The 12,210-nt window shown below is 46.1% G+C and overlaps 1 protein-coding gene across 1 annotated transcript in view; it reads right to left on the bottom strand.

Moving 5' to 3' along the window:
* The window catches only part of LOC147663870 (astacin-like metalloendopeptidase), an 81,102-nt gene extending 69,115 nt beyond the window's left edge, over positions 1–11,987 (bottom strand). Inside the window, exons 1-3 of the mRNA XM_086950140.1 lie at positions 11,919–11,987; positions 9,681–9,711; positions 9,517–9,582 (exon numbers count right to left, since the gene is read on the bottom strand). Of these exons, the coding sequence (XP_086806266.1) occupies positions 9,517–9,582; positions 9,681–9,711; positions 11,919–11,987 (166 nt within the window). The remainder of the gene's footprint in view (positions 1–9,516; positions 9,583–9,680; positions 9,712–11,918) is intronic.
* Between the last annotated feature and the right edge of the window lie 223 nt (positions 11,988–12,210).

Below are 12,210 nucleotides of genomic sequence, written 5' to 3'. Positions count from 1 at the left end.
GACATCTGTGAGGTGCTGAATGATACACAATGGAAATATTGTTGGTTGCAAACCAAGAAGGTCTCCCAGAATAATAGACGTAAACTGCTACATTTTTGCATCATGAAGAAGGCTCCCTATTTTCCATTTTTACTGATTTTTAAAGATTAAAAAAAAGACAGAAAACATGTATTTTCTTGTCTGTATTTATTTTTAAATGTGGATACAAACGGAAATTGGGTTGCTTTTTGAGTAATTGTAAATACTGTCTGCCATGACTGCCAGGCAAATAGCTGTGGGGATTGATAAGAAACAGGGTTAAAACAGAAAGGAATTTTAGTGAAGAGGCTTTAAAAGCAGTAGATATGCACAAGGTTAATACTGAAATTTGCATATTTTCTTATAAGTTAATTGACTTATCTTCTGCGGGTGTTTACAGCATTGAAACCTAATAGGTATTCACGCACAAGTGTTAAATAAATGTGTAAATATACTAACTTCAGCTTCATTTTTCCACAAAACCCAAAATAAATGTAGATAAATACAGATAAAATTAGTAAACAATAAACATAGATAAATACAGATGGAAATGTTCAAAAAAGAAATACCATAAAACCGTGATCCCTAATCATAAATAATTTACACCTGATCCATCAGGGCCCCATACCTGCCTGCGGTGCCAGGCAGCACATACAGAGTTTATCCCCTTAGCCTGGTACCTATACTCATCACTTAGTTTAGTCGTGTAGGATCACATGTACCATCTCACAGGAGCTGTAGCCCTTAAAAGATGCCACGCTGGATTAACTGATTTACAGTTATTGCAGCATCACAGGCCAACTGCAGAATTGTAGTGAATTGCTATGGGGAACCATTCCTGAAGTAGACAATTGGATGAAAGATGTATCCACAGGCAAAGACACAATTGAGATATATGCTTCACTGCACCCTCTACCTCTCGACCCAGAGATGTATGAGGCACACTCAGAGCACATCAAGTGGAGGATGAGAGAGACACCAGGAACGAGAAGCAGAGATAGCCATATCCCTAGACAAAAATAACAATCCAACCCACCAGACAATCATACAATCACGCAAGCACCACAAGCCCTAATAATAGAGGGTAGAAGGGACCTGGCCAATAGTCGGAGCTACACCTCTAGCGGAATATACACTTACAGGCCTAAAGGATGTATGGGAGGGTCGAAATAGACGTGTGCTACACATGTGATGTTATGTTAAATGATGACTGGTGGGAAATGTCAGTTTGGTCGCCTTTCTTACTTATTTTCTCTAAGGAGACCAGGGCCGTATTATATGTAATGCCCCTAGGGTGCGAGGGCATGTGCACCCATAGTTTCCCTCACCAGGGCACTATTGTTTTATATAAGGGACTGCAGACAGCTCTAATACCAATACACCTGGCTCACTTGTAGCGCCAGCACTATTTTCAGAAGGCGTTCCCTCTTTTCCATAGGGGCATTGCCGTATGCAAATGAGGAGAGCTCTTTGCCTCTGTGCCCGCGATGTATCCAACATGCCCTAGGAGGCCAACTGTCAGTGCGCCCCCTGTAAGCAGACCTCTGGAGAGGGAAAAGGGGTCCCATGGATCCCCCACACATCTACCTGCAGGAGTGTGTAGTCACTGAACACTCCAGCAGGGGGATCTGTAAAACCCCTTTTTAAAGTGCAGGGGGGTTGCCACCTGCACAGAGAAACACAGAGCAGCTTTGGAGCAGCCTCTCCATATTGTACTGAATGTGCTGCCCCCAGGGCAGCATGAGGTTTCCGCTGCCCTGGGGACAGCGCATTCATTGTAATAGGGTACACAGTCCCTGTTTACATCTTGCGCACCTGCTTAAAGGTGCAACGTGGCGCAATCATGGACAATGTGCCCTTTATGTTATACTGGCCCAGGTTCAGAGATGACTGCTTCTGGGTGCAATGTTTTTTCTGATATTATCTATTACTTAGACCCCTCTGAGCAAATACAACTTGTATTGTTATGTTCAAATATCAATTAAAAAAAGAGAAGCTTCACTTGAGTGCTGTCCAGTTCATGGAAGAACGCTTCCAACACAGTAAAGTGACAGTTGGGTGGAGGGAGGAGTTTGTTGTTAGACAAAATATAGGCCAATGTTTGAGAGAAGTTCTTCTTGTATGGACTGAAGTTCACCGGTAGGTCAAAATGCAAATGGCCTCCAGCGACAGCCAATCATGCTTTAGTGTTAACCTCCTACCTCTGGAGAAGCCATATTTTAAAGGGAGGCAGACACTATGTCAGCCACTGTTTTGAATAAACACAAGAACATAGCTCCTGCTTCCTGTGTCTCTCTTGTGTCCTAAGACTTCAGCTCCTTTACCAGAGAACTGAAAACGTACCTTTATTAAAACTGATTCTAAGTGATATGAGCACATGAACTCCCACAACCATTCTGCCTACATCTCTATCCAGCCACCACTCAATGTTCCATTTGTTATTTGTTTTGTTTCTGGCTATGGTCTTGTTGCCTGTTTTATTGACACTCACTCATTTCGTAAAGCATGTTGAATCTAAGCCCTATGCATAGGTACACAGAAATGATGCCGATGGTGAGAAAAGCAATCGTTCCCAGTGGTGCCAGTCCCAGGAGAAGACAGCACAGAGTTCACAGAGGCCGTGTGTGCATCAGCTGCAGGATGAGTGGACTCTAGAACCTTGATTGGGTCAGTAGGAGGCAAGGAAATGTCTTCCTGACTAGGACACCGCTGAGTGGCAGGGACAGTCGAGAGGGTTCAAAGGAAGACACCTGTAGTAGAGTACCTTTCAAGCTTGAGAAACTTAAGTTATTCTACAAAGCTTTGGACCTGGGGTTCAGCTGATTTAAATTCAGAAGGTCTTCCAGATGTAGGGAGCCAGGAAGAATCAAAGATGGAAGTTCCAGTAGGCGGTTGTAGGTGCAGGGAGTGTGAAAGGTCCGTGATATGAGTATGCAGGTGTGGCTGTGTCACCTAGGAGTAGGGGTACAGACACCAACAGACATGCAAGACACTTAGGAAGGACATGGTGCCCACCATGGAGGCAGTTATGGTAGTGCCAGCACCAAGAGGGAACAATTGCTCTAATGAAGTTACAGAGGGGAGAATTATCTGAGCCTCTGTCAACAGATTACTGAATCCTAAGATAAAGTGATTCCTCTAAGGAAAGTGAAGGATAGGCCCAAGCATACTGCCCCCTGGTACTCCAACAAACTATTTCAGCTGAAACTGCATTGCAGACAAGCAGAGAGAACTTGGAGGAAGCAATATCTTGAGTCAGATAAAACTCTTTTCAAGCAGTTGTTCTTGGGTTATAAAGCTCAGATAAAAAGCGCTAAAGCCAAGTACTTAGAGGTCACGCTAGCACATGCTCCTAATAAGTCACAAACCCTTTTTAAAATTGTTAACAACCTTTCCAACCCGGCTTGTGCCACTAATAGTATTCCTGCTTCGCAGGAACTGTGTGATTCTCTGGCTTCTACTTTTGAGGACAAGATCACTGCCATTTTGAGTGGTCTCTCTGCTTCAAGTACTCTCAACACCCAGCCTACTAGCTAGTCATTGTCTATATTGACCCCAGCTGATAATAGGGAGAGTATTGCTTACTCGATGCTGTCTAGCTTTCCCCTTCCATCTTATGAGGATTTTTTGTACCTTGGCCAATAGTGTTTCTTCGGGTTCTCCATTGGACCCGCTGCCACATAAGTTTTGGAAGCTGTTTCAAGCGAAGCTTTTCCTCTCTTATATTCAATCTGCTGCCAATCTCTTAGCACTGCCATGGTTCCTGACTGCTGGAAATTGGCGGTGGTATCCCCTCTATTGAAGAAAGCCACTTTAGACCCCCTTTGTCCTGCGAACTATAGGCCCATCTCTTTATTGCCCTTTCCAATCAAAATCTTGGAAAAATATGTCACTAAGTCTCTATCAAGCTTTATAGAGGCAAATATCTGCTTAGATGTAGCCCAGTTTGGCTTCCGGCCAGCTCTGGCACGGAATCTGCACTGGTGGTTGTTCTGGATGATCTTCGTTCGCGTGTCGACAGTGGTCGAGCAGTATTTTTGGTACTGCTCGACATGTCGGCCGCGTTCGATACGGTGAACCACTCTACTCTAATCAGAAGATTGGAAAAGAATGGGGTGGTCGGCTCGGCTCAGGACTGGCTGGTCTCTTACCTTCACAATAGACATCAAGTGGTGGCTTTACCTCCATTTAGGTCTGATACCAGAATGGTGGGGCAAGGTGTGCCCCAGGGGTCTGCGATCGGCCACATTTTATTTCATCTTTATCTCTGCCCCCTGATCAGGCTGATTAAATCCTTCGGCATTACTGTAATAAATTATGCTGACGACACGCAACTTATTTTCTCGTTTGAAGGTAAGGATGCTGTCTCTACAGAGACCTTTCACCGTTGTATGCTAGCCACTGCGGACTGGTTGAGACATAATTCCCTCCAGTTCAATGGATCAAGGACAGAGGTACTGCATTGTTCATTGGATAAAATTCCTTGCCCTCTGCCTGTGGACTTCTGGCCTCCTGCTACCTTGGTCACTGTCGAAGCAGCGGATGCGGCTCGCAATCTGGGTGTTATCTTTGGCCCACATCTGCAGTTGGATGACTTCGTGAACTAGACCATTGGCACCTGTATGATGCTGCTACGAATGTTGCGCAAGATCCTCCCTATGCTGCCTGCGTCGGCCAGACCTGAAGTATTGCGTAGTATTATACTCAGTAGACTTGACTACTGCAATGCACTGCTTCTAGGTGGCCCTAGTTCCCTGATTAGACAATTGCAGCGGATTCAGAATATGGCAGCCAAGTTGGCCCTCTCGCGGGTGCACTCAGCCTCTTCTTCTCTAGCACTCAGGGACCTTCATTGGCTGTCTATACATCAGCGGATCTGCTTCAAGGCATCTTGCATTGTCTTTAGGGCACTTCATGGTCTGGGGCCTATGGCACTTCAGAATCTATATACATGGTACTCGGCAGCCAGACTCCGACTCTCCTCTTCTGCTTATTTAGTGGCAGTTCCTCGAATCCTGAGGAAACGGATGGGTGGTCGCTCTTTTGGCTTCACTGCTGCTAGACTCTGGAATTCTCTTCCACTTTCTTTAAGGAGTATGAATGAATTGTCTCTTTTAAAAAAGGGGCTGAAGTCAATTCTTTTTCCTAGGGCTGTGTGATCCCTCTCTGCTTGTGATGTATGTTGAGTCAAAGCGCCAGGATACCCTTTGGGTGACAGCATGCGCTATATAAGTATGTTTTACATTACAAGTTTGGCGAGGACTTTCTTAGGGGCACCAAGGTACAGAGCGTTACCATAATCCAGTCTAGATAGCAAAAGGCTCTGGATCAGGATCTTCCTAGAGTCTTGGGGGAGCAGGGGAAGAATTTTGCGGGTAGACCTAAGGATGCCGTAGCAGACCCCCGCTGACTTCCTGGCTTGGGTAGTAAACGCGAGATCCTGGTCGAGCCACATACCCAGGCTCTTAAAGGATTGTTTTGGAGCCGGGGCAGACCCCATGCAAGAAGGCCACAAATTCTATGGAATGAAGTGATACTGGTTGCCCAATACTAAAACCTCAGTTTTATCACTGTTAAGTTTAAAATGGGAACAATCCTTCCAGTGTGAAATGTCTTGGAGGCAGAAGTAAAGATCATCCGGGGGATGATTGATCTGGCTGAGAGAGACCACAAGCTGGGTATCGTCAGCGTAAGTCACAAGTTTAACCCCGTGGGGGGTGACTATTCTCTCCAGGGGGGACATATAAACATTGAAAAGGGTGGGGCTCAGGGACGAGCCCTGAGGGACCCCACAGTGTGCAGGGGTGGGACGGGATTTAGAGGTTCCCTCCAAAATTTGGAAGGAACAGTTGTGAAGGAAAGAATTCAACCAAGTCAGTGCAGACCCCGAGATTCCCAGTTCCCTGACCCGGTGGGTCAAAGTAATATAGTTCACTGTGTCGAAGGCTGCGCTCAGATCCAGGAGGATCACTGCCACTGATCCTCCTGAATCGAGGATCCTTCTAGCCTCCTCGACAACCGCAATCATGGCTGTTTCAGTGCCCTGACCCGGGCGAAAACCCGTCTGGGAAGGATACAGGAGCCCATTCGTTTCCAAATAGACTGAGAGCTGCTGGTTGACAAGTTTTTCAGCTATTTTGCTGACTATGGGCAGTAAAGAGATGGGTCGATAGGTACCCAGTTCAGCCGTGTCAAGGTGAGGTTTTTTTAAGAGGAGTTTTACTATGGCCCTTTTCCAGCCGTGAGACACAATGCCTTGTAGTAGGGAGGTATTAATGAGTTTGACCAATGGGGGCAGGATAGTAGGGGCAACTAATTTCAAAATATTGGGTGGTTCTGTGTCAAGTGGAGAGCCACTTTTCATGGAGAGAAAGATGGGGAGAAGAGTATCCTCTTTGATAGGGGAAAAGGAATTTAGGCAAGGACTGTGTTGTTGCTGTGTACTGAGAAGGGATTCTGAAGGGATTTCTCCTGTGAGGGGAGGGATGGATTTTAGAATGGTTTGGATTTTCGCATTGAAAAATTCAGCGAACTTATTACAGCGGTCACCAGTGGGGTCTGCGGGGGGGGGGGGAGCCTGTGGGATTTTTAGAAGCTCATTTACTATACGGAAAATTTCCTTTGAGGAACAGGAGGCGGTTCTGATTTTTTCCTCAAAGAAAGCAGCTTGTGTTGTTTTAAGGGCCTTTTTATAGATTAAAATAGATCGACTATATTCTTTCTTTTTTTGGGGGTCAAATTCTATCCTCCAGGCTCTTTCGTTTTTTTTGCAGAGGTTTTTTTAGCATGCAGAGGTCATTATTGAACCAAGGTGACTTGGGCTTCCCACCAGGTGTATGAACCGGTGTCTTAGGGAGGATTATATCGAGAGAATCCTCAATCCAAGCAGAAAACGTAATGTCCGCTATATGGATAAGGGGATCGTGAGGTGGAAGGGAGCTTTCAAGAAGTTGCGTCCAGTTTTCTGTGGCCAATTTCGACCAGCGGCGTTCCAGGGTTTTGGGAGACGATTTAAACAGGTAGGACACCGGAATATGTCAGCAGAAAGCAATTAGGGCGTGATCAGTCCAAGGAAGGGCAACAGGGTTTTGTACCTTCAGATCCGGGATGTTAAAAAAAAGAGGGTCGAGAAGATGGCCCTTGGTTTGGGTAGGTTGATCGTTGAGCAGGTGGAGTTGGTATGCTGCAAGGTCAACTTGCAAATCAGATGCCCCTTTAGCGCCTGGGTTGTCAAAATGAAGGTTTAGGTCACCAAAGATGGTACAATTCGGGAAAGTACTAGCCAGAGCGAATGAGGCTCCTAGAAGGGAGCTGCAAAATTGCCCTAAGGGGCCCGGAGGACGGTAGACAAGAAGCCCTGATAAAGATTTCAGAGGGGAGATTTGAATGAGGAACAGGATGTTATCGCAGTCTGCAATCGGACTGTCGGTAAGTCGACAGGACAAGTGCTCTTTGTGTATTATAGCAATTCCTCCTCCCTTCCCTGAAGGTCTGTCTAGTCGTTGAATCAGGAAGCCAGGAGGCAAGGCTCGCCCAATGTCATAGTTGGAATCCGGTGAGTGCCAAGTTTCCGTGAGGAACAGGACCTCCAGGTGACCATCTTGAAGTAGCATGTAGATTTCGGGGGCATGTTTGGGCAAGGAGCGACAATTAAGCAAGGCCATATTGAGTGGAACTACTGGGGGGGGACAGGGGTCATGTCCCATAAATTGGAAGGGGCAGCTGGGGCAACGAGTAGAGGGGTCCATCATACTAATAGTGTGAGTGCAGATCGAATAAGGAGGCTGCCTATGATGCATTAGAAAATCCCTAGACTAAAAAAGAGGTTGAGGAGTGTTGGTGGGGATAATGCAGGGCCCAGGGCCCGGTCTGGCGCGGAGAGGCGCAGACGGGCTTACCTTTGGCGCGCCCGCTGCACTTGTCCGCTGTACGTACGGGTGACGTGGTTCATTTGAAGGTGTACAACTGTTACCATGGATTTTTTACAATGGATTCCATGACCACGGATTTTTTACAACGCAGGTCATGTTACAACGGATCCTTTTACAACGCTATTCACTACAACGCAGGTACTATTACAACGCAATACCATTACATCGTAAGTATAATTATAGGTAAGTTTTTAGGTTTTAGGGCTGGGTTTGGGTTTTGGGGTACAGGGGTATTTTTAGGTTTTAGGGCTGGGTTTGGGTTTTGGGGTACAGGGGTATTTTTAGGTTTTAGGGCTGGGTTTGGGTTTTGGGGTAAGGGGTATTTTTAGGTTTAAGGGCTGGGTTTGGGTTTTGGGGTACAGGGGTATTTTTAGGTTTTAGGGCTGGGTTTGGGTTTTGGGGTACAGGGGTATTTTTAGGTTTTAGGGCTGGGTTTGGGTTTTGGGGTACAGGGGTATTTTTAAGTTTAAGTGCTGGGTTTGGGTTTTGGGGTACAGGGGTATTTTTAGGTTTTAGGGCTGGGTTTGGGTTTTGGGGTACAGGGGTATTTTTAGGTTTTAGGGCTGGGTTTGGGTTTTGGGGTACAGGGGTATTTTTAGGTTTTAGGGCTGGGGTTGGGTTTTGGGGTACAGGGTTATTTTTAATATATATTTACAATTTAAAAAATTAAAATTAATTGTATAAATATATGTTTCATTTTTTAATGATAAATAATTTAAATTAATAATACATTAATAATTATTTACTTTAAATATTAATTTTATTTACTTACCTGCAATTATACTTACGATGTAATGGTATTGCGTTGTAATAGTACCTGCGTTGTAGTGAATTGCGTTGTAAAGGGATCCGTTGTAACATGACCTGCGTTGTAATGGATCCGTGGTCATGGTATGCGTTGTAAAGGGACGCGTTGTAACATCATATATCCTCATTTGAAGGGTGAGGCAAGCGTCAGGTGCAACACTAGCATGCCGACCTCACTCACCCAAGATGGCGACCGTGGGAGAGCGCCTACGAGAGGGATCACGCGTCCAGGTAAGCCCAAAATCGGCTGCCTGGGGGAAATTGACCCACGGGGGGAGCGAGTGGGGTAAGTAGGGCTGGAGCAGATAATTAGGAACAAATTACACACAAAGCATAAAAATCGCTTCTGCACTAGACAAGCGTTTCTCAAAAGTATTTTAAAAACAGTAAATTCACCCAACCATAAGTTAATACCCTCTAGTTCCCGGCTTCTGCCTCAGGAACAACTACCTCTATCAGGGGGTGCTCAAAATTAAGGGGCTAGAAGGAGCACTGGGGGAAAGATGACAGCCTATTAAAGCACACAAGCTTACTCCGCACCAGAGAGTTAAGGTCATTTTCAGATACATCACATGGGAAACCAGATGCTTCTCTGATGTACCACAATCTGAGTGTGTTTTGTAGCACTCTACATGTGTGATTTTGCGTGTATGTGTGTGTGTGATGTTGTACATGTGTGTGTTCCAAGGCTCGACTAGAGCTGGCACCATGTGCAGGTACCCCCCAACCTCAGTCCCAGAATGCCCTGTTTGTATCTTACCTTTGTTCTCGTTGATGATGATCTCAAACAAATCCAAGCTCTTTGCTTCATGTGGGGGTTCTGCATCTGGAAGTAAAGTCACATTTCCATCAACGATCAGTACTGAACTTGCTGGCCCTGTGTACATTTCACACATAGTACTGAGGGAATAACATGTAACTTACCATGATGTGCCTCTGGGTCTTCAAAGACTGCCTGCTGAAGGAAAGGTTTTAAATGTTTAATTATTAGGATGTGTTACTGTACTTTATTGGATGTATTAGAAACAAATCTTCTAAACTTCAGATAACTTATACTAATGATCAGAAGACAGCATCAAGTCTGTGCAAATTGTACAAAGCAGATACAATGTTAATTTACCTCTACTATCTACACACTATATAGAGTATGTACCTACATGTGCACACTTCACACAGGCCATTGAAGGTATAAAGGCAACTGAACTAGCTGCACATTGTACACAGAGAGTAGGTACACCAGTACTATCTGTACACTAGGAGAAAGGTGTTGATATTCATACACACTGTTCAAAACATGCAACTGCACTTATAGCACATAGAAGCTACAAGGATATGTGTAGATAAGATTATTTTAACTCCATATAGTTTCAGTCACTATGCCCATTCCAGGGCGCACAGGTGAACACAGGTGTGATGCCCTCCTGTCTAGAACCCCATCTCTGCTACACGTGGTAAGCGAGATGTGCTGCAGATCTAAATAATACAGTTGTTGCACTTCACACCTGTGCAAGTGGACACGTAGTTAAACAAACATGAGAGTTTTTGTAAGTTGTGGGTCTCCATAAACAGTAACTGTTTCTCACCGGTGCCGATGCAGTCACAGAGACACACTTGAGAGCCTGCACTTGCACAAAGGTGAATATAGCACTGTTACTTTGACTCTCACCTGTGCAGGTGCACTCACATAGATACACACCTGAGAGCCTGCACTTGCACAAAGGTGAATATAGCACTGTTACTTTGACTCTCACCTGTGCAGGTGCACTCACATAGATACACACCTGAGAGCCTGCACTTGCACACAGGTGAATATAACACTGTTACTTCCCTTCTCACTTGTACAGGTGCACTCACAGAGATGCACACCTGGGAGCCTTCACTTGCCCACAGGTGAATTTAACACTGTTACTTCTCTTCTCACCTGTACAAGTGCTCTCACAGAGATGCACACCTGGGAGCCTGCACTTGCCCACAGGTGAATTTAACACTGTTACGTCCCTTCTCACCTGTACAAGTGCTCTCACAGAGATGCACACCTGGGAGCCTTCACTTGCCCACAGGTAAATATAACTCTGTTACTTTCCTTCTCACCTGTACAGGTGCACTCACAGAGATGCACACCTGGGAGCCTGCACTTGCACACAGGTGAATATACCTCTGTTACTTCCTCCCCTGGACCATAGCCCGCCTGAGGCACAGATCATGTTGGGGGACCTGGGGAGGGGGGGGGGCGTCTCCCGCATCTATCGGACACTCATTAACAATACCCCCACCTCACTTGAGCAGCTGTGGATCCAATGGTAGGAATGGGTGGGCTCCCTGGAAGAAGAAGACTGGCGCGACGCCCTTATGGCACCCAGGACAGTCACGGCCTCAGCCAGACTGCGCATGATACAGCTCTACTTTTTGCATGCAGCCTATTTGACACCGGCTCGTGTGCTCAGCGCGGGGTTCCAGCTGTCCCCCGCTTGTGTGAGGTGCGGCCACGAGCCGGCTGACTTTTTCCATGTAGTGTGGTCATGTCCGCGCTTGACGTACTTCTGGGGAGACATAGAGGAGGAGCTCACTGAGGTGCTGGGGTGGGAGATTCCTCACGATCCGAAGCATGCGATCCTAGGCATCACGGATGGGTTGGACGGGTCCAGACATGAAAAGTTGTTTTATACGACAGCAATGGTTGTGGCCAAGAGGGAATAGCCTCTGTTTGGAACAGTCCTGACCCTCCCACTGTGGGAAAGTGGCGGGCGGGGGTCGACTGGTGTGCCGCACAAGAAAAAACATTGTATGCTGCACGTGGCTGCCCCAAGAAGCATCGTAGGGTTTGGGGGAAGTGGTTGGGGGGCTTTGATTAGTTTAATAGGGGATTTTCCAAATGCGGTCCTTTTGACTTATATGCACTTGTCCCTTGGATTGTCCAGAATATTGTATGCATTCCTTTACTGTCATGGAACCTTGATGATTGGCTGTTTTTTCTTTGTAAAATCAATAAAAATGTGTTTATAAAAAAAAAATCTGTTACTTCTCTTCTCACTTGTTCGGGTGCACTCATAGAGATGCGCACCTCAGAGTCTAAAGTTGCACACAGGTGATTATGACACAGTTACTTCGGATCCTGCCTGCACATGCACACAGCTCTACGTAGCGCTGCTGAGAGGCTCTCACCTGTACAGGTGAGCTCCAGCAGGTGCTCAGCAGAAACACTGCGACCAGGGCCCATGCTCTTCCGTCCATCCTCCAGTTCTGTCACAATGTTTCGTCCATTAGGTGGATGCTCTGTTGACTTCAGATCGAGCCCTTATATACCCGAAGAGGATGCGCATCCTCCAATCAGCTCTCAGAATGAAGGATGACACGGGCTTCGGCGCAGATCACAAGGTGTGTCTGTGCTGGAAGAGATGCCTCAGGCCGCCTCTGAGGTAGTGAATTCCAAGATAATAATAATTAGCAGGTTTTT

Source organism: Lissotriton vulgaris, unplaced genomic scaffold (genome assembly GCF_964263255.1).
Source record: "Lissotriton vulgaris unplaced genomic scaffold, aLisVul1.2 SCAFFOLD_613, whole genome shotgun sequence".
Lineage (NCBI taxonomy): Eukaryota > Metazoa > Chordata > Amphibia > Caudata > Salamandridae > Lissotriton > Lissotriton vulgaris.
Note: the sequence above shows the minus strand (reverse complement) of the source record. Positions and strands in the feature narration are given on the sequence as shown.